This window comes from Harpia harpyja, chromosome 14 (genome assembly GCF_026419915.1).
Source record: "Harpia harpyja isolate bHarHar1 chromosome 14, bHarHar1 primary haplotype, whole genome shotgun sequence".
Taxonomy (NCBI): Eukaryota; Metazoa; Chordata; class Aves; order Accipitriformes; family Accipitridae; genus Harpia; species Harpia harpyja.
This window is the reverse complement of record NC_068953.1, coordinates 5866855-5890411: the sequence shown is the minus strand read 5'-3', so window position 1 is coordinate 5890411 and position 23557 is coordinate 5866855. Positions and strand designations below refer to the sequence as shown.

Genomic DNA, 23557 nt, shown 5'->3' with positions numbered 1-23557 from the left:
AGCACATCAGCTAAACATAGTAAATGTCAAAGGTCATAAAGATAGGATATTGTTTGTGTTATCCCATACTGCTGTGCTTGTATTTCATAGGGCTAAGAATTGCTATTCTATGCTTATGTTTTCTAAGGGGAAGAGAGGTGCTTTGCAGACTAGGACTTGAATGGCTGCTATTTTGGAAGCAATATGTAATTTATTTTCCCCTGCCTGAAAGAAGCATTGGATTTATTTTTTATTTCATTAGCTTTTTTATTTTAATATATAGTAAAGATACTCAAAGTTCTTTTAAAGGATGTTTTCAGCGTACAATTTTTGTAGAATTAATGAATAAACATAATTGAATTGTAACTACATTTTTTCATGTAGTTTAAAAGAATACCTTTGTTCCTGTGTTTGTGGTGGCTGGAATATTACTCAGATAAAACCTTCTCCTGACACTTGAATTTATCCAAGGAAGAAATAGAACCTGGCTTTGAAAGAAACCTTTACCTTGAAATTGATTCTGTTAAGGATTCAGTTTCTCTCCTCCAGCCTGCAGTTTCTTATTTGTTGTAGTGGCTTCATACCAGATTAGGACAAATGGTCCCATCAGGCATTTATATAGATTAAATATTAGCAGCTGCAGATTCCATTTCTGTTGCATCTTCCTTCATACAAGCAGTTGAATGGGACAAGAGAAAACGTTGCTGAAGCATGCTGTAATCTATCTGTTCTTCACTGATGGGGGCCCCTTACCTGCATATAAGTAAGAGAACCCACCAAGTCACTGCAGTGCCAGCTTCAGTAACTGTAGAACTGGGAAACCCGATGGTATTGTTACCCTTTGTGCCTCCCTGCTCTAGCAAACAGCTCTGGTTTGTCAGAAAGTTTTGCTAATTCTGGTTTAGTGTAGATAATCTTTTCATTGTAATGTAAGAATCCATTGTTCATTAATTATTCCTTTAGGTCTTTCACTGTTGAAATCTGGTCATACTTAGTCTGCTATTACAGAGAAGTTAATATTCAACAATTGGGTTTCTGAAAAAACAATGGAGGAGTAAAGGCAATTCTGGATTATAAGAGATTAAACCTTTATCTCAAGGAGGTCTTATTTCAAAATGAAGACCTCCCTTTTCATTATAGCAATTTTCCCATGACTTTTCTGATGTCAGTTTATTTCAATAATTCCTATGTGTGCATTTTTAAGATGCCACTCTTTGTCAAAGCCTCTGTGTTCTTTTATATTAGTCAAACTTAATACCAGAGCATCTTTTCCTTTTTTTCTCCAGGACTCTTTTTCCACCTCCAGCCTATTACTGAGGGATACCTTTGCTACTGAAGACTACCAAATCATCCTTTGTATCAGTAGGGCCAGCTTTTCTTGCTGTTGTGTCACACTGTTTCTTACAGTGGCAAGAAAATGTCATCTACAGAGGCAGTATTTTTGACCTCTACTTCTGTAGATTCATAACAACTTAGAAGCCCCTGTGTTCTCTGAATTGTTTCTAGGAAAAAGAACTGGTATGAGCAGCTTGCAGGAGGGGTGGATTGTTCTGGTGGTCTTTCAGTGAGTGCTTTCAGTAATGACCCCTTGTACTGCTTTTAGTGCTGTGCAGACAACTGTAAAACGAACTAGCCAAATAACAGAAAGGCATGCAGCAATAAGCTTTTGACTAGTCTGTGTTTCCAGGTGGAGGTGATCATCATGTAGAACAGGCTCATCTAATGCTTTGTGCTTCCAAAAGAAAAAAAACTAAAAATCATTATACTTGCTATCAAATTAAAGGTTATTTAAATTTATCTCTTATCACTTGTGTTCCTATAACAGAAACCTCTAAACTATATAACACCAATGTCATCTGTATTCACTAATGATGTTGCTGTTTGCTACATGTGTGGTTACTTTTTCTAATGCTTTATTTTCTAAGAGACCAGAATGTCCCTGGCAATCATCCAAATTGGTATTATATTGCAAAACCATTGTAAATATGAGGAAGATGATGCCCTATATATATGTAAGAGTGTACAGGTTAAAAGTAATCTGAAACTGAGATTGGTAGATCATTTTACAGAAAAAACATTATAACAAAGTATAGAAAAACCTGACTTGAAGGATAGTGACTGCAGAGAACAAATGCTTCTAAGTTAGGAAATAATAGAAATAAATCTGCTTTTGTAAGCTTAACTGACCTCTCTAGAGATTTATATTGTGACACCTGTTAAATATTATATGAAATTTCTTCCACAAAAATAGGAAGATTTGGTCATTTAGGTTTTTCAGAAATAGTGATTTCAAGCCTAGTTTCTAGAAGGTTATTTCCTACTTATCATAGATTCATAGTGTGTTTCTCCTCTACCCCTACCTGTTTCCCTTCTAGTCCCATTCCCAGCCTTATAATAATAATAAGATATAATAGGTAGACTAGGAATAGGATATTCACCTAAGTGTCCTTAGCTGAGGAATTCGTACAAAGAATTTCTAGCTCTGTGAATCTGTATACTTAAAGCTTATAACTAATGATTCAGAAAATTTATATAAAGTGACTTTTTCCACAGATTAATAAAAAGCTAAGGGGAAAGATGGTTTACTGGTTTTGGTGCCAGTGAGCCTGTATGTCTACATTTTTAATGAGCAGTTTGTTTTTTTCCTAGTGTAAACTCATCTGTTGTCCAGACCTTTAGTTTGACTTTCTAAATTTACAAATCAAAGTTAACTTGAACTAATATTCAGTAGTAAAATGAACTGAGCAATATCTTTCTTGAAATGAGATTTTACATTGAGGGATTACTTTAGCTGAACTAAAAGCTAACAGTTTCTAATTTCCTGTTTTCCATACATTATTTATATATAAATTCTACATAACATTTTTCTGTGATAATACAGGATAATGATATAAGAGAAGGAACTAGGCAGAAAAATAAAGAACAGCACTTATTTTGAGAACAGCGTGGACTGAATGCTTACATTAGTCCCTCTACATGGTGTGCGAACTCTGAATTGATTGTGAATTCAGGCAATAATAAAATGAAATAACATCTCATTAAAGTACTTTTTTAGTATAGAAGTGATGGGGCAGATTAACAGTATCAGGTGCATTTCTGTAAAACCTTTCATTCAATTAGATTTACAGTAATTGTAGAATTCGTGAATTAATTTATTAGGAAAATTATCTCTCTCTGTAAATACCTGTTCTTTGTTTGCACATCATACACTTAAAAATTAGCAATTGAAACATCTGACCATAAATACTAAAAGGTAGCTCTAATGCCAACTCCAGTACTTTTGAGCTAAATCTGTACTTCTTTGTTAGCTGGAGTTGTAACTTTTCAGTTAAATTCTATCATCTATAGGAAGCCAAGGCAGCTGTAGAAGAGACAAGAGCCCTGCGAAGTAGGATTCATCTTGCAGAAGCTGCACAAAGGCAGGCTCGTGGAATGGAGATGGACTATGAAGAAGTAATTCGCCTATTAGAAGCTGAAATTGTAGAGCTGAAGGCTCAGCTCACTGATCATTCTGGCCAAAATAAAGTAAGCAAAGCAGTCGCCTGTCGTAGTTACCATGGTTTCCTTGCTGTTGTCATGTATCTTGTTTTCATTTTCTTTTCATCTGCTTTTCTAAAGTAGGTCACTGTTTGTCTTGTATTATTCAATAACTGGAATGATGTGTAGTGAAGGGGGTAATGTGAAGTGTGTGAGTCTTCCTTTATCCAGATATCTTTGGGCTGGAAAAATAGGAGCTAGAAGCGTATGTGGGTCATAGGTCAAAATGGCACATCTCAAGCATTAAAACATGGAATACTTGCTGGACTGCAGATACATTGTCTTTAAAGACTATACATATATTTGTATGTTTCTGTTAGGCAAATAATAATAGTATAAAGTCCAGTACTGTTCTTGGGTAAATTTAGATTTAATCAAGATAATCATTTAAATGGTACTAACAGTATCCTGCCAATTTTTATTTTTTTTTTTTTTAATTGAGCCTTATATTTTAAAACCACTTCATCTCCAGTGAGGCATTTCAAAACATGCTAAGGAATAAAATATTTGAGGCACTTTTAAATTTTTCCCCATAATTGCAGATCCATTTTCTCCACACAGTTTGAACAAGTGCAAGCAGTTTGGCATTTGTGTGTTTATCTTGTTTTTCTCATGAAAAATGGATATGCATATGAATTGATGAAGAAAGCCTTCTGAAATGTTGCCTTATTTCATCATGAGAATTAATTCAATATTACAAGGTATTAAAAGGTAAAACCGAGCTCTATGGTATACAAGCTTGCAAAGAAGCAACATAGCAAGTACATGTAGCTCCCAGGGAGGAATGCCTCTCATCTAATTGTGTGTGTGATGAGATGAATCACACTCTAGAAGTTCTTCTTCCAGAACATCTGGGTGAGATGCCCCATCTTTTATGTCAGGTATTTTTGCAGCACTGTTTTCTAGGATTTGAATAAATATAAAAATTTAAAGAAATTCAGAGCATGTGGGTTGCTTTCTTAGAGATTTGTTACCGAGATGCTAGCTTGAATTCCTGAAATTCTGAGTGAGCACTCGAATATCTCAGTTGAGATTTGATTCTCTGCATTTCTTATTCAAAAAAAGCAGTATCAAGTAGGTACCAACTCTATAGTATACTCTTTTTAGTATAAAAGAGTGAGGTCCCTCTGAAGGTTTACCAGCTCCTTCTCCAATAGTGGACAGTGAGATTACCAAAGAAAGGTGTTTTAATCAACAGATTCTTTGACATTCAGAGTGATCCTGATTCTGCTGCTTTGTACAGTGTATACAAACAAATATGTGTACTCATTTGCTTCAAGTAAAGATAATACGTGGGTTTTGCTTGTTTTTTATAAGAGTTTTATGGTAGGTAATGGGCTTTCAGAAAAGATCACCTACAGTGATGTAAAAGTTTATTTTTACTGATAGTGATATTTTCTTAATTTTGGAGAGTATTTTGGTCTAGATCTTCTATTCAGCAGCCAACTTAGCTAAATAAACATGCCCATATACATGTGAATACTTTACTCGTGGTCCTCTCACACGAACAGTGCCAGGGACTCAAGCTGAAACCTTGAGCCTCCAGAACTTGATCTAATGGGGCTCACATTCTCCATAGCTGAAGTACAGAACGATGCATAACACTGATCAATAGGTTATATAAGTGCATGTAGAGAAATCCTAGGGAGTAATTTTTCTCCAAGATATGCCATAATTACTCCGTTGGCCAAAGGATGTACAGATGCAAACTCATGGACTGAGTTTGTTCACATACTGGTTTTTTATGCCACCCTGCTGACAGATACTGTCACCATCAGGTTGGTGGTTTTGATCCATTCATGAATCAGTTCAAACTGTCTTAAGTTTTAGCCCTGTTACTGTTGTTAGCTGCCTATTTCAATTTACCTTTTTATCATTTGCCAAAATCTGTTTCAGTTTGGGAGCTGATTTACTAGCACATCAGGCATACCTGCCTCAGGAGCAGCTATGTTTTTCAGAAATGTAGAAAAGACTGCAGGTTAAACATTTCAGAAATCCATTTCAATTCACACCATATATCTATGTGAGCCATGGGAGAAAATGATTAGAATAAAAGCCTTAAAATATCTTTCCCAGGATAACATCCAAGACTTGAGAAAGAGAGTTACAGTGCTTGACTGCCAGCTGCGGAAATCAGAATCAGCTAGGAAGACCTTTGAGGTGGCTACTGAAAAATTGCTACAATTTGTAGAGGTAACTTTGCCTTTCATTTCTAGTGATTTTTTTATCTGGAAAAGTTTTGTGTTGATGTTTCTAAGCAATAAACATAATAAAACGACTATAAACCAGTTTGCAGAGATCCTTTCATTGCTAGAAATAAAGATGGTGTATAAGTGTGCAGATCTATCTAGGAATTTACTTAATCTTTAAGTTTTGCTGTATATGAAACAAATGAAACTGATCAGATAATTTTTTTCATCTAATTTTTCACAAACTCATACCAATTTCTGTGAAATTCCCCAGAGGAGAAAGGCAGAAAAAGTAATATTTGATAATATTTTGAAATGTTATGAAACAAAAAAAGTTATGTTGTTACATTTATTGCATTTAAAGGGGTTATAGTGTTTTGATTTTTACTTTTACACTTCTAGCTGGGAGAGACTAGACTCTTTAATTACAAATCAAATACCCCACACCCAAATAGAACATCAAATAATAAGGTGTTAACTTTTTGACTGTGTTGATTTATAAACTGTTAACTTCTTGACTATGGCCAACAGGTTGTGCATGAAATACTTTCAGATAACTCTACTTCCTCGACAGTTTTAAGGTAATGAAATGGCATAGTTATTAATATTGAAATGGCAATATGAATGTTGAAAAAGTCTACTATTGTTTCAAAGTTTCCAAAAACTGTCTTGTAGCTATTTTTCCTATATTTTTTGCTGTATGTTTCTGAGTGTCATTTTATTGGAGGAGAGGGAATGGCATGAATTACAAACTAGGCTTTCCGGATACAGCTTCGTTAAAAACTTCAGAATCAAATTAAAACTGTTAGTAATTACATAGCTGTGGTTGTCTGGATGCTTCCATAAAATAATTGTAACGTACTAAGGATTAGTTAGAATTGCAAGGAACCTTAACAGTCGGTTATAATTTTTTTTTTTTTTTTTTTTTTAAGATTTGCCCAAGAAATTTTGCATCATCATTAATCCAGTAGCATATAAATAAATTGATAACATGTATACCCATTTAAGTTGTATTACTTTTCTTGTTTAAAAATGTACCTAGGAAAATTCAACAAGATTTAGAGCAGCCTTTGGTCCTTCAGAATATCCGCATGATTGTGCCTATATATCCCAGATAGCTTTCCATTAACATTTATGTAACAGTAAAGTAAAGCTCTCAAGGAAACCAAATTTATTTAAGTGAAGTTATCTGGAACTTTATTTCAAAAAAACCCTGCAGGATCAGATCATCTATTATACTGTAGATATCTGTGTTCTCACATGCTAATCCTAATCAATTAAATGCAGTTCCCTGCATTGGCACTGCACAAGAGCGATGTTGCATGTTTTATAAAGTTTGCAGACTTTATTTTAATAAATGGATCGAAATATAAAACACAAAGCTAAGGTGACAAACTGACTCACTAACAGCGTAAAAGATAAGAATTGGGTCCCCTAAAGCTGTGTCCCTTCTTAAATGCTAATATGAAAATTACTTGTAAGTTACTTTCCTGACACCCACTGAGTTCTTGACACTAGGTTTTGAGACATGAATGTTGTTTGAATTGAACTTTCCTAATACCTTTATTGTACAGACAGAACTGCTTCTAAGGCAAACTCATCAATTTAGTAGTATGAATCTTTTTTATTCATACAATGAGACCAAAACCAATCTAGAAATACAAGTTTACTTTATTAAAATAACCATTTCTTTCATAATCATACAAATAAACACTCTTTTTTGTTCTTTTAGTGACAGAAGAACAACATTGTCTGCTAAAGCACTTCTTGCACGGTTGGGAAGGATTGGACCTACTGTCACAACAGCTCTTGCAGCAGAAGCGAGAGACCTTGCCAAGTCTGTCCGTGCCATTTTGGAAGTAGATTGTGAGTGAGTGTGTGTGTCTTCGTGTGCGTGTCTGCATGTATACACGTGCATAAATACTTCCTTTCTTCTATCAGATGTTGTGGCTTTAGCATCTTGCTTGCTAACTGAGAGTAGCATGTTTCAGTAATCACTATGTGGGCTTTTTTTCCTAAATGTGGAAGGATCCTGAGTAGAGGTTCTGTGTGGTTTGGGTTAGGACTGTGGTATAGGTAGGGGATCCAGAGTCCAGTGTCTTTCAGAATGGTGGAAGACCTACAAACACAGGAAAAGGGCTGCTGCTGCTAAGGGCTATCCCCTTTGTTTTTCTAACCCTAACCCTTACCATAACCTAAACTTACCCTACCCACAGTCAGAACCTTCTCCTACAATTGGACTGTTTTCATATGGTGATTTGGCCACTTTTCTGTTGTATGCTTCACCCAGTAGAAGTGGTTCACTGTATTATTTTTTAATTTCATTCCAAGATTACAGAGCTGCCTTAATTCTAGCTGCTTAAGATTTAGTCAGTACTTCCTAGGACTGATATAGAATGCAGAATGAGGAAAAACTAGTATCTGTTTAGAGTTAGAAGTGGTTTTCCCTATTAATACCCTTAAAATAGTAAGTGCATTTCCTCCTTAACTTTAAGCAGATATCCCAGGATAGTTTATTGCATGTGTTTTACCAGTGTCAAATGGGTGGAATAATAATGACCTTATTTAAGTAAGTTTGGTATATTTTCTAATTCACTGAAGGTTGTGGAATAAATAATAGTGAGACTTTTACAGAAAATATATAGAGTAAACGAACAAAAAAGTAAATTAAATAAATCTTTGTAACAAACAGTGTTTTGAATTATAATGAAGTCACAAAATATTTTTTGGATCATAAATACCCAATGCATTTTTCTGGAAGAATATTTCCTTATCTGATAGCATGTATGTTGTTTCGTTAATTGTCAGTTGAAAATTTCTTCTGTTTATATTAAGCCAAAGAGAGGAATTTTGTTCCTCTTTTACTGTTCTTTTACTAGCTTTTAATAAGAATACAGTTGTTTAATAAATCAAGAAAATATTTATTCTTCTGAGGTTTAACCTGGGAGTAGGTAGACATCTCTGAAAAGACCTAATAATTCAGAGATACACAATACATTTCATCCCATTCTAGAAAGGCTGACTGGGCAAGTGATAAGTTCTGTGCAAGCTGAAATTAGTCGCCTGTTACAGAGTGCAGTAAAGCCAATGGATGGTATTGGAGACTTCAGTGATTTGCTGCCACAGAGCAGATCATTTAGAGATCTCTCAGCGGATTCAATCTTTCTTTTCACTTTTGTTCTTCTGTTTCCCTTGCCTTTTGCACAATCTCTTTACTTTTGGGTTCAACAGGCTTTTTTCTAGCAAAGATCTCATGAAAGGAAAAACGGAAGTGTAATATTAAAAAGTATTTTTGGTTCTGTTAATAGCATTCATCACTCTTCCAAAAACAATATACCAAGGACTTTCTTGTATTTCAAGATCATCTTGACCTAAACATTAGGAGGAAGAAGTCAGAAGTAAGCATCACATGGGATTCTAGGGACTTGGGTTTCCTTGTCTCAAAAGACATTACCTGAAACTCATTGAAACTCATTGGTGGGAGTATTTTCATTTACCTTGATGGGCTTTAAACAAAAGCAGTCTTAAGTCAACAGGATTATGGAATATAAGCTTTAATAACTCAGTATCTTAAACCACACAGATATAGATCCTTCTTTCAAGATACGAAGGATGCATCAGAAGGAGAAGATTTCTTCAAATTTTTAGAAAATCAGAGCATTATTGTTAAGGATTTTTAAATGTGAGTTTTGAAGTCAGGAAACGCCCTTGAGGAAGCAAATCCTCCAGAGCTTTCAAATCTGGTATCGGTTCATTAGCAAAGAAGATAGATATTTTTATTTAAAATTGGATGCGAACTGGCAGAATAAATCATTCATAGCACCGGAGGACAGTGCAGGTTCAGTATCAGTTCAGTGTGCACCTTCATCAAACTATAATTAGAATATAAAGTTAGTCCAGGGTACATTTTTTCCTGGAAAACTTAAAGCAGAAAATTAATACCAAAATGAGGAATATGAAGATTTCCAGAATCATGTAAAGCTAGAAGAATTTCCTGACTGTAATGCTCTGTTTTCATACTGGAATGTGTACAAAATGTTATTCTTCTGAATTTACATGAACATGTATCAAAATGTCTTAATGAAGATTTTATTGCTGTAGGGAGTGAATGTAGCCTGCAGTTTCATTTGGAGATACATGTATATCCTCGGGTTATTAACAGAAATCTGTTCCCATTGGTAAAAATTATGCTAGTTCATGAGCAGTTACTGTAATAAACTGCATGCAGTTAGAAATCTAAGAAACAACTGTGGCTTATTATATGATCCCCTGTTCAGATCATTGAAATGATTGTGTATTTTGATCGTATTTACCTATAGTTGAGCAGACATGTCAGTTCTAATCCAGCTTAGATGGACTGATTTGCAAAAATAGAACAGAAATGGCCTGACACATTACAGGAGTTTTTGGAAAGGTGAATTATGGTTGACAATAATCATTGAATCAAAGATTTGAATATCCTTTTTACATTGGTTGGGAATTAATTTAGAGAGGGACTGAATAAATATATTTGTTGAGGAAATGTTTCAAGATATTAAAAATGTCTTATTTGACATTATTTATGCAACATTTATTTATTACGTCACTCTATGGAGAAGAAAGCAAAATAAGAAGATAAAAAAATTGTTCAAAAGTGATCAGAATATTAGAATTAGAGTTACTGGTGGAAGTGAAAAGAGTAACACTGGCCAGGAGAGGAGATAATTTGTTTTCCACCAGTGACAATGGTACAGTTCTGTCACATTGAGTTGTTTCTATCACACTACACAGGAAATCGTGCAAGGAAAACTTTTAGTTCTAAATGCAAGTGAATTGTAACATGTGGTTGTGTCAAACATAATAGGTAGGATACATGTTAGAAAGCTCTGGAGCCACAGCAGGGATCCATTTTATGAACCCGAGAGTTAAAAATAGCTCTGCAGAGAAGGATTTAAAGATTGAACGTCATCCTTCTGAGTTCATTCTGATTTGGAGAGTATTACAGATAGATTTGGGCTCTGACGAGCTTGTGTATGAGATTAAAGCTTTAAACCTCACTCGCTTTCTCTCTCTCTCTTTCTCTCAAAAAAAGTAGTTAAGGCAGAGTAACTATTTAATAGCATTCTGTCTGCAGTGCTCTATGCCAGATTCTCACAAAATGTTTCCCATGTGATCTTCAGTTTTCTTGCAGATGGGCTGTCATAAAAAGGGGGCTCTCGTGTATGTAGGATTTTGTAAATATCATACATCAAAGAAAAAAGTATAGTGGACATTACATTGCAGACTGAAGGTTTTCCTGTTTTCTGGAAAGATGTCCACAGCATAATAATTTGTTAATGAATTCTTAGAGAATTGGAGTTAATATTTTTGAAATTGCTAAGTGGATAAAAATATATAGCTGGGCAACCATCATGATATATTTTACCTTCTAAATAGAACTTCTCTTTCATTATTTGCTTCATTTTGTACAACATGAAGTAAAGGAGCCCTAACCAAAATATCTTTTCGATTCATTTACAATACATGTGAAATAAAGTCTCAGTGCAAAGACAAGGTTGTGGAGTGTTCTTCCAAAAGAATACTGCTTCCCTTGTTAAAGATCATTCTTGACAACTGGGTCAAAGTGACATATTTATGAATTAACCACACAAACTGTCCTCTTCCTCCATAATAGCACGACATTTTGCCTGAGAGAAGAGGTTTAAAGAAGTTTAGTGTATTCCTGAAGATCTCCAAGTACATATTGCCTTGTGACAATGCTGCAGATAGGTTTTCAGCTTTGTAGGTTGAATGACAGCTATGTGAAGTCAGTTTGGCGATTCTTCAAGTGAGGACTCTGTCTGGAAAAAAAAAAAAAAAAAAAAAAAGAAAAATCCCAACTCGTTTTCCAGTGCTTACTGCTACAAGATCCTCAAGATCTAAAAATGCAAATAAGAAAGTAATAAACAGAATAATCAAGCTCATCCCTTGAAAGATTCATCCTTCATCTTCTTGAAAGACTGTAAGCTATTTTTAGACTCTAAGTCTTGAGAGGCCTTTCTGCCTTGTAGAATACAAGCATCTCCTGAAGACATAAAATTACTTTCATCATACAAAGGATAATAATGCCTTAGTGAAAGAACTGTAGCACTTAGTACACCATATGGTGCAAATCATGCTAAAAAGAATTGAGAAAGCATTTTCTTCTTTTCTGTTACAAAATTAGAAAAGAAATACACTTGGTACTGGTAATGGCCAAAATCTGATTAACCCTGGAACATACTTATCTATTCATAAAAGAGCAGGCAATCGGCATTTTGAAATGTGCACTAGCGTAATGCAGCTTTCAAGTATTTTGACTGCTAATTTCCTCATTCTGCCTCTGAAATTTCTATCCAAAAATACAATCTTGCTGTTGTTGATATAATCCCAGTCATCAGTATCCATTAAATGCTATGAAGCCTGCTTCTCTGCTCAGCAGAGAACTCAAGCAGTGCACCTTGAACTATTTTTTTCCCATCATGTTCCTTTAATCTGTTGTCAGCCTGGGATCTGACACATGGCAATCATGCTGAAGTTCATTAAAATGATCTCCAAATTAATATAGCTTCCAAAAATCCTACTTACCTTACTGATACTGATCTTGCTAGTCACTATACATTTGATTATGAAGATCCTACAGGCAGAAGTTTAGTTGCCCAGTTTTTGTATTCATTTTCCTTGCATGCTGACTATCTATAAAAAGAAGGCAATGGAGACTGCTGGTGGTCAGCATCCATTAGTGCTCGTTCTCTTGATAGTTAAGTTGCTTTTGATTTTTGGACCACAGACAAAGTCTCACATCTCAGGCATTAAAAGCTGAAATATGGAATCTATCCATTTTTTCAGTTTAGGTGTTTTTTAACTATATCATGGTCAATTGCCAAAACCATTCCATATTCAGCAAAGTGTTAGTTGTCCCCTCCCATTCTTTTGACAGTGTGGGTGGAACAAAGTTAGAAGATAGAGTAACAAGTCTTCACAAATAACAATCTGCTATTTTGAGAAGAGCTAATATTGTTAAGTATTTATATTTCTTTTATTTATTTGTTGCAGCCCTGGTGTGTTTGTTTATTACAACAGAATTAATGCTGTATACATTATTACTATTTTGTTCTTGAAATTAAAGATGCAACAGTGCTATAATTTTGTACAGATAGTTGGCTGTAGTTCATCAGGAGAGTTCTGAAAAAGTTGACATGTAATTGTGGGCTGTCCCCCCCACCTTTTCGGTTTATGTCTGTACATCAAAATCCAGATTTAATTGTAAGATGGGTAGGCATACCCTGGCTAACTGACTTTTGTTAATTAGGCTAGTGATATTAAAGTTGCATTCGCGGAGGCTGAATATCAAAATATGAGTCTTCTGTTGACCCCAAGGATATTGCCTGATTGCTAGCATTTGCTGAAACTTGTTCTGTCTTTTTTTTGTTTTTAGTATCAGAAATAGAAAATTATTTCCTGCAAGATCATCTTTGTGGGGACAATTCTGCACTGGGAGGATAGCATACTTTTAATATTCTTTCAGCTAATAAACTAGAACTGTACCTTTTCTTCCTTACTGGAAGAGCTGCTTCGGAAGGAGCAGCATAATGGATAACTAGAGAGATAACTCTTTGTATTCATTGTTCTGGCAAGGCCATAAATATTTCAGTGAATTACTGAAATCAGAAATAGAAGAGACCTATTAAATTATATAATGTATATCCTGAACGCATCTGTACAGCTCCCCTTTTTAATAGTTTTTGACTAGCAAAAGAATTAAATCTTAAAATCAGTGCTGTATGCTTTAAAGATAAAGAGGTTATGTTTGTTTGAAAATTAAACATTTTCTGAGACAGTACTTCCATTAGAAAATATTAATTTGCTGAAATTAAAACCTATTTCCTTTGAAACTTTCAACAACAACTAAAGAGGTGAGTTTTCCCAAAAGAGAATTTATCAACTGTTTTATCCGGTGGAAAATTTCAGAGTTTTGCTAGTCCCTGAAGGTTGAAGATTTTTTTCTTCAGAACAAAAATACTTAATGGGAGGGTAATTTCATTTTTGTAGAAAGTAATAATATAAAGTTATTAAATGAACTTCTTACTGTTGACTCTTTTCTAAGTTGACATTTTGAAAAAAAGAAGATAAATTCTGGAATCACCATCAGTTACCAAAATCAGTAATCTTAGAACATGAGCTGGTCATCAGTGGCTCCATTTACTTGCAGAATCATGCTGAATTTTGAGCTCATGGGGACTGCTGTCTTTTGCCACAGAATATTGGCACTGTATTCCTCGTGTAGCATCATGGCATTATACCAAACATTGTCAAGTTCTGAAGAACAATGCTCCAAAATTGATTTTTCCATACACAAGAGCAGGACTTAGGTGTGCCTGTAGCATGTCTTCCTGGCCTCCACTGAGTTCTGAAGGCAACATGAGACATAAAACCTCTTCCTTGCGTAGCTGAAGCATCTCCCAGTTTGTCTTGAATTTGGAATTTAGTTGCTTTCTTGTTTGCTGAGTCTCATCTTGTAAAGGCAACATAGGTCACGACAAGATAGAGCCAGACAGGAGCTTCATGCTGGTGCTGAATGCATCACTTGATCTAGGCTCTGCGGGGCAGTGGTTTTCTGGTTTCCAGCTCTGCTCAGCAGAACACTTTGTAGGAGCTAGGGTCAGTTGTCTTCCAGTTCAACATGTGCTTGGGATTGTAGGTCCCTGCTATCAACCACACACTGTGAGTGAGTGACACTATGCAGAAACAGTGGCTACTACACAAACTGATAGTTTGTCCAAAAATTAAAGTAGCAAGAAATTTCAATATTATTTTTGATTAAATTGCAGAGTACCCACATTTCTTTACTGATCTGAAAACTTTGCTAGTGCAACACAGGAATATGGTTTGGGAATTGAAATAAAACTTAGTAATTTTCCTTTTACATCTTCAGTGGTGTAAACTGAGAATAACCCTTGACTTAATTTTAATTGTTCCAATACATAACATCAAATACACGAGATGAGCTTTTGCCCTGTAATATAGACATTGCTGAATTTTTGCCTCGTTCTGAAAATGAGAATGTTTCATAAAAAGATTGATAGCTTATCAGCAACTCTTTAGACACACTGCAAATCAGATCACAATGAGAAGCCCAAAGGTGAACAACTTATGTACTTTCAGAAAAATTAAAATTCAAAGTTGCATAACAGGCAAAATGGTTTCTATAGTCCCTAGGAAAAGAATCCAAGCATATTTAATACAGTTTTACAAGGACACCATCTAGAATTTAAAAGCTTATTCTACATAACTGTTTACTGCAGAAAGACTTTGAATTTTCTGCAAATCATTTAGATTTCCAATCTTGCCTGCATGGTAAATAAGAATGAAGAGTTGTAATTTTGACAGTGTTCAAGAACTGTTCGAAAAGGAAAATCTGTCCAAGAATTTTAAAATGTTTCATTGCAACAGAAAGGAAGCGTTCCACTTGAGAAACATAATAGTGTACAATTCTTAACATATTTCCAATTTAAATTAAATTAAAATGAGTGTGCATGGATATTAAATTAAAAATGGAGCACTAGACCTGTGAGACAAGTCCATTCTTGAATCTGTGAATCTAACATGATCTACTTTATTTCCATCATTTGTATACCTTGATTAAAATTATTATTTCCATTTTAAGGAGGAATTTGAGCCATGAAGCAGCTGACTTGCTCATTCATGGTGAGGTGGTGGTGGGGAGGCAAGGATTTAACAGAAGTCTTCTGAATTAAATATTTTTTTTTCTGACTAGGTGTCATATCTGTAGGAAATCCTGAAAGCAGCTTTTTTTTTCTTCCTGGATAGTAACCTACTACTACTAGACTCTATTACAATATAGGTAATATTCTTCTACAGTCTTAGATAACTGTCAAGTTTGTTAGTGATTTATAAAAATACTTGGTTTCTGTTTTACCATCACTGTGTGTTGTATTTATGCAGTGCATTTTCACTGAACAAAAATGTCAGTTGGTGCCTTGACTGTGGAACAGTGTCAAGTAGTGCCTTTACACTGTCTTACCCTCTTAAAGGTTTCATTAGAAAAGGAAAATGACTAATGAGGAAGCATCGACTTAAGAATAGAGTCAGCCAGCATAGGCTCCGTTAAAGTTTTCTGAAAAAAGTTTTACTGGTTTTGGTTTCTTGCCTTTTTTTGTTGTAGTTGCTATATTTTGGTACTATATGTTTGATGTTATATTTCAGTGCTGTGTACTTGATCCAAAATAAATTTTTAATGCATGGTTATCCACATATTTCAAAGTAATTTAGAATTATAGCTGTGGTTTCCAAGCTGTAGTTTGTCAACAGCCGCTGAACCACAAAACTCTTGTAACTGATTTACAGCTTGCCTACAGAAACTTAGCATTTTTACATTCTTTTCAATTACAAGATTCATTATGATAATCTGTGAGAATTTTTGAGGGTGGGTAGTGATGACTGACTGAAAACAATTTGAGACCACCGAGCTATAGCATCATGACTGCTGAAATAGCAGTATTTCAGTGCATACCTGTACTTAAAAGCAGTACCTGTAATGTTACGTAAATAAGGCCTGTGAAGGCAAATCAAGGTTGAATAGTTTATTAGAAAGGTAGTAGACAGCAAAAAAACTTCCACGGTTTCACCTTTGGCTGTGGTTTTGTTGTTTTGGTTTGGTTTGGTTTTAGTATTATTATTGGGGTGTGAGTTCAGTTGCTATCTGTCAAGCCTAAAAAAACCCATATTATAAAGCCTGTTTCTTTGGCCAGGATTGGTTTCATTTTACAATAAATACTTGGAAGGAGACAAGTGAAGAGTTGTTCAGTACATAATATAATTAAAATGTATTACTTCTGTGAACATAAGACATAAAAATGCTTTGCAAATGGGAAGCAGAAGAAATGTCTGCGTGTAATGTAAATTATGCAAAAGTTTAGAAAACTAGCACTCAGCTAGTACTTTCCCACCAAGGAATCAGAAAAGATTCGGCTAGAAAGGACCTCCAGCAATTGGGTAGTGCATCCACCTGCCTCCAGCAACATGAATTATATCTATATTAATCCAAACATGTATTTGTCTAGCATATTCCACAGCTTCTGTAGGCTAACTATTCCCATCTTTAATTATTTTTGCCATTAGAAAGCTTTTCCTTTTGGCCTAAATCCTCCTCGTTGCAGTTTAAGCCCATTACTACTTGTCTTCATCCCTATGGTTATTGAAAACACCCTACTACTTTCCTGTTTCTGGCAGCTTTTAACATATTTGAAGACCATATCGTGTCTCCACTCCGTTTTCCATTCCCCCAAATAAACTGATACCAGTTTGCTCATTTTTCCCTTACAGAGCATGTCTTCTAGCCATTTCATCACCCTTGTATTTCTCTGAATTCTCTCCAATTTGTCAAAATTGTATTGAGTTCTGTAGTTGAGATCTTCCTGCGGGAGACAAAAATGGAACAATAAGTTTGTTCGCTTTAATATATAGCACACCAGCTCTTATGTCCCCAAATAGTGTTCCCTTTCTCTGATAGCTTCATGTTAGCGATTCGTATTAAGTTTGGGCTTTCCTGTACTTCAGAGCCTTTTCTGCTGAACCAAAGGCTAGCTAGACAGACCCCTCTTGCTTTTGTGCAGCTGATTATTTGCTCCTGGAGTAGTACTTTACTTTTACCTTTATTGAATTACACCCTATTTATTTCAAATATTTGATCCAGTTAGTCAAGCTCTTACGAAATTATAATCCTGTTTTTCAATTACATTTCAAAGAAATGTCCATTTACAGATGGGTTTTAAATCCTGAATTACCCCTGAACTTTCCTTACTTGGACTAAAACTACATTTTGTTGAATGTGAGTGAGGAATGACATTGTTTTCACCTAACTGGTCTTACTTGTGGGTATTGTTGCAGGACCTAGAAATTAGACCCCACTTGTTTAATTTGATGTCTGAGAATCAGAACATTACAGTAATTGTGTACAAGTAGCGAAGCTATATAAAAGGTGACACTAATAAAGACAGAATAATTTTATAACCTGATCAAATAAAAAAAAATATTTCAAGTATCAATGATGAACAAGTTGCTACTTAATTTATTGGTGATTGAACATGTATGTTATTCCCAATGTTTCACAGCAAGGAAGAAGACAATTCAATGTCTAAAGCCTGAATTTAAGACAGTTCTTTAATGTGACCTAGATTTCAGAACTCTGTTGTTGCTGCTAGGAAAGCAATTTATTCTCTCTCCATTCACTTCCCTTTAATGAGAAAAGATGAGTCAGCTTTTGAATAGGCACTGTCTGTACTGACTTTCAAATCAAAACATTTTAATAATGAAAAACAAGTAAGTGATATTATTATACCTTAAAATGCAGATGAGCTAACAAGATTATTGCAGTCTCATTAGTTTTATTTCCAGTATCTCTGAAGGAAGACTTCATTAAAGAGCAGACCTGTAGAAGTCTATGGACACTTCATAGTGTCCCCACTATGAAAAAATTAATTGACTTTGTGCCTCTTCCCATACAAGTTGTTCTTGCTCTTGGTAGCTACAGAGACTGAAGTCAAAACTCTCCAGAACTAACAATTTTACTGGATGGTAAATGCTTCCTAAATTGTCCCTCTATTAATTTCTGTTGACATAATGCTTAGAATTTTGGTATATTAATCCTTAATTATAGTATGATGTTCTGACATAAGAGGGGAGGAAAAAAGCTTCCAAATTTTATAGCATGGAGATGCAAATTGCTCACAGAGGAAACACACAGATGAGACAGGAATTGAACCTTGAGGTCTCAATCCCAAATCAGTGTCTCAAACTCAAGGCTGCCCTCCCTCTTTTGATTTGCAAGCACAGTTCAGACATAGTCAGCTGGTTACGAGGAGAGGTGGGTAACCCAGTGTCTCTCTGTGGATATGTATGTCTGCACACCAGCCACAGAGCAACTGTCTCATTATTTCAGGTACCAAAAACTAAAGCAACCATTACAGTATGGAGCTGAACCAAAGGAGTTGTGCATACTTTTGTGCAGTTAATGCTGAGTTAATTTTCTGTGGCTACACAGCTATGAGAGAGCTGGATTAAAGCTGGCGGGGGGGCGGGAGGGTGATCAGACCTTTGTTTCGAATGTCAATGTATGCTAAAGCTATCAGTGCTCATCTTGTCTAAGAGGGTTGGTATGCTTTTCTGTCAGTTCCTTCAGTTGTCACATTTTTTCACTTTTTTTCAGTAGGTAGGAGTGAGAAGCTGAGGGCTAGCAGAGTTACTTAGACATATATGGTGCACAAATGTGATAATTTAAATGGAAAGAAGTACAGAGAAAGTTGATTGCCAAGAATGATATAGGAAGCTTTTTAAAAGTATATTTTAGGGAGAATTTGCAAGAGGAAAACATAATTGCTTGGTGCTTATGAAGGAGACCTAAATGATGTATAAAATGTGCATAAGCCTCGTACTAGATCTACTGCCTCATGCCATAAAGCATATGGATCATTAACTGGAAGTTAAGGATGGAGGTTTTGCCTTGCATTGGTGATTACTACAGGTATTACATTAGAATCCTTTACAGCTAAGGTAAAATAAAGTATGCTAATTTAGGCACACGGCGGATTTTTTTTTCCCTTCAGATTTATAATAAAAAAGGAAAGGTATCTATCCTAGTTTCTAAGAACTTTTGACACTATTTTTAAAATATGGGGACTTAAAAGTCATGTCTTTCTGTAAATAAAACCCTTCTTTTATTTACATGTAGCTACAGTAACAGGCTAAAAGGATATCTTGTATTAATGTATTTTTACAATTCTTGCTTCAAAAGGAAAAAGCATTACCTTGGTCTGTACTTACTGAGAAAAGAGCTCAGCAGAGCATAGTTCTGTGTCTTTCAATTGTAGGTGGTTCATGCCAGCCCCCTGTGCAGTTTAATTTCATCATCACTGAAAAAAAGTAAGATATTACTTAGCAAGAAAGGCATATCGTGTAATACTATTGCTTTTTAGATCTCAGACAATTTCTGCTCAATTCTAATTTTAGACAGTCATTTTAATTCGTTACCAATGAATGCTTTCTAATTAAACTTATATTTAACAATCACATGCGTCAGTGAGCAATGTGAGATGACAGTGATGGAAGTGGGTGGATAGCACAATAGATGGTGACAAGAGAAGTTGATCCAGTAAGAAAGGAGGAGATGGATGAATTCCGGAACAGAGTAATCAGGGGAGCAAGAGAGTAGGGAAACTGATGAGGAAAGAAATGGTTTAGAGCTGGGCCATACAGTGAAGTATTCTAGGCTATTCCTAATTACCTAGTCCTGGTGGTGAATGCCCTGTGTGCAGAGGCTTTTATTTCTGGAATAAGAATGTGTTATTCCAGATTCTTTTTAATCAGCTGAAGGTGGATTGTGCCAATTCAGAACAAGAATGTTCTCAAGAGAGTACTTACTTCTATGAATTTAACTTTTTTTTAGCCTACATGGCATTTGTGTAGCATTCCCCAGTTATGGGCCATTTCTCTAATTTTGTAATAAATAACATGTTTCCTGACTTCTCTTCAGCAGTTTGAGATTTGTAGGTATAAACAAAATGAATTTCAAATTAATTCATGCAAATATTCCTCAAAAATTACTTGTAGTGTATTCAGTCAGCAATGGAAATAATAATGTGTTCTTGACCAGTCACAAATAGACAGCATCATGTTAATAGTCAATACTGGAAGACTGTAGAAAAAAGCCTGCAATTAATTCATAGAAAGGAATTTTTTTTTTTTTTAAAGCTGGATAAGACTTGAAAAAAAATGTAATGGGAAGCATGCGTACCATTTTTAAGACCTTATCAGGGAGCACTAATACCTATATGATCCTAGAGTGCTGTATTTCTCTTGCTGTGTCACTAATTGAGACTCTGTTATTGCAGCCTTTAACATTAAAATAAAATAAAACATCTTTTTGTTGGCAAACTAAAGCAGATGGGAACCAGTAGAGGATAAGGAGCACTGGTATGATTTTTTTTTTTTTTTTCCTTTGCAGCCTTCTCTGTGAAAGAGGTAGATTTCTGCATTCTGCAGTTTTCTGATTTTCTGTATTGCCTCCACCTTATCCACAGATTCTTCAACCACAATAAACAAAAGAATTTGGGGAGATTGGTCACTGCTTTCTTATGTATTTTCACTGGACAGCCGGTAGCATTTTAGTAAGAAGCAGTGTAGGTGAAAAATACAAAAATAATTGTCAGATAATCAGTATGCTAAATGCATTTTTAAAAGACAATAATATGAGCCAGTAGATTATGCAGACTTTTTGTATTTGGTCAGAATGAGCTAGTCTTAAACTCCTCTGCTTTCATTATCCCTTACCTTTGAGGGCTTATGCTTTCCTGACCTAATGACTAAACAAACGTATTACATTCATGACTAAAATAGCTATAGTGTTGAAGGACATACTGCTTAATGGTATCTTGGCTTTCTCAAAATTGATTCTTGAACTTCTGACTATCAAAGCTGTGGTATGTGAAAAGGCATTGTAAGCCAAATGTGATACATATTGATTGTATTATAAGCATATTGAAATGATAAGCTTGTTTTTCTCAATGTAAGTTGCTAAAGAATTCCTTTTTTCTGAAAGGTGATTACATTACAAAAATAATAATCACTAGTAGTACTTCGAATTCCTTTCACATCAGCATATCAAGGAATGCAGTCTTTCTTCAGCTTTTTGTATGCTAAAAGATGTTCCCAGTTTCACACCAGTAGCTGGTGCAGATGCTCAGATTCTAGCCTGTGACAGTAGGTAATGGCATGAATCTTCTGGTTTACCTCTGGGCTAAAAGGAGGACTTATCCAAAAGTCGATGGTTTTTTTTGTTGGTTGCTAGTGGCTTATTTACCTTCCCTGTTCCCACAGAAGTCTGTGTCTTCCCCAGTGTACCTTAGAAGAACAGCTTCTACTTGCTGAAGCAGACTGTTCAGTACTTAATTGGCTGTACTCTTTCTATTCCCTTTAAAAGTCAGAATGTTCTATAGTAACATTATTGTGAAGTATGTACTGCAAGCTCTGGTGACTTCTGCCATTTCTGTATAATTGGTTGTACACATTTGATTGCCGTCAACTAAGCAGAAGAAAGTATTTTATTGCCCTTGTTAAGTGTGTTGTGCTTATTTTGTACTTTCACTACTAACCTCCTGCATGGATAAAAATGAGCATCAGCTAGACTGCTTACTTCTCATTTTAATAACAGTCCAAATTGCTTGGATCCTACAGTACCTAAAACTTTATTTGAAAGGAGAATATTAGTCTTTATTTGAAGAATATGTAGTTTGGGGTTTTTTTGTTGTATTTCCAATATTCAGCTTCTGAAAAGGTACGTTTTTAAAGTAATGTTTCAGGAAGGCAATTCTTGAAGACACATAGCAGCAACCTCATTGCTCAGATGCCTATAGCTCTCACTCATTTCTGAAGAACTTAAGTCCACACACTGGGCAGAGTTTGTTCTAAATTTGGATTTACTTATTTGTTAGGTAGGAGAGCAATATGTCTACAGTAATGTCTGATCACATTTACTGACTGAGGTAATTCTTATTTCCTTAAATTAGTCAGTTGACGGGTCATTGTTCATATATTACAATTTCTGTTGTATCCATACTGTTTCTAATTAACTGTACCAAGTTATTCACAGACAAGTATTAGAAGAAAGACATTATAACAGTTTGTAATTTCAAAATTACCATAAAGATCTTAAAGTTGATTATATAATCCTTTAGCACGAGAAGCGAACTATTTTATAACTCTTATTCTAAACTGTAACTTGATGTGTAATTGTTTTAATAAGAGATTAATGAGTTTGAACATAGATGGGTCAGTTATTAATCATATGATTAATAGGAAATGGGAAAACACAAGGTCATCTTTCACCATGCCCTGAATATCCAAAGTAAGAAAAATATTTTTCCTGAAGCATGGTTTCTAGGAACAAGACTGAAGGGAGACAAGCCGATCTGCCAACCATGCTCTAAATTAGCATACGTTTCAGTTGCTAGTATTTCCCAGATGTCTCCACTTGAAAACTACTTACTCCATCTTTGTTTTATTAAATTACCAACAACAAAAGAAAAAGAACAATTTCTTTAAAATGGAATTTGATATGTGAAAGAAAGGAATGGAATGTCCCCTTAGCAGACTATTATTCATAAAATGAAACACATTTGTTTGTGGGAAGAGCACTTGAAATGGGCTAAAGAATAAAGTGGCGCACAAGCAAATACCAGAAGTGCATACTCACTTCTGAAAGCTGCTTTTCTGAACCTGAGTTCTTACACTTAATTCACAAATAAGCAGTACAATACAGTATATATTACTGACAGCCTCAAAAAACAAAGGGCCATTTTATGCCTGCACCCCATTGAACACCCTCAACAAACAAGGCTGGCTATTTCTCCACAAATTTTTGCTTTAGCTGTGTCAAATTGCATAACTCGCAGAAGAGTGAGTGGTCTTGCATCATATGATACCTCTAGTCTCATATCTGGGATATTCCCATATTCCAGTAGCACTCAGGAGTCCAAGACCAGATAACTGAGAACCAGCAACTCAGATCTTCAGCTTTCCATCCTCTTTACATTGCCTAGATAGCTCAAAGAGAAGAGCCAAAGGCATTTGGGTTCTTAACTAACCAATTTTGCGTTATTATTGAGGCCACATGAAGAAGGTTTAAGTGTTGGTAGGAGCTGAATTGGTGGATGTTGAAAAGAGATCAGAATTCAAAACCTCATTTACCAAGTGACGGAGGAAACTGTTTATCGTGTTCTTTAGGAAATCTTGTAAATCAGAAATACTTTTAGAAGGTAATTCCTATTTCTTAAAAAACT

General features: G+C 35.1%; 1 protein-coding gene across 13 annotated transcripts in view; it reads left to right on the top strand.

The window, feature by feature from the left end:
* The window catches only part of STXBP4 (syntaxin binding protein 4), a 76522-nt gene that overhangs the window by 29578 nt on the left and 23387 nt on the right, over nucleotides 1-23557 (top strand). For 12 of the 13 annotated variants that reach the window (XM_052806894.1, XM_052806891.1, XM_052806899.1 and 9 more), the window contains 4 exons: nucleotides 3328-3504; nucleotides 5593-5709; nucleotides 6237-6286; nucleotides 7438-7571. In XM_052806894.1, coding sequence (XP_052662854.1) covers nucleotides 3328-3504; nucleotides 5593-5709; nucleotides 6237-6286; nucleotides 7438-7571 — 478 coding nt within the window. Of the gene's footprint in view, nucleotides 1-3327; nucleotides 3505-5592; nucleotides 5710-6236; nucleotides 6287-7437; nucleotides 7572-15480; nucleotides 15570-23557 lie in introns of those variants that run through there. The other variant, XM_052806898.1, reaches the window with a different exon arrangement.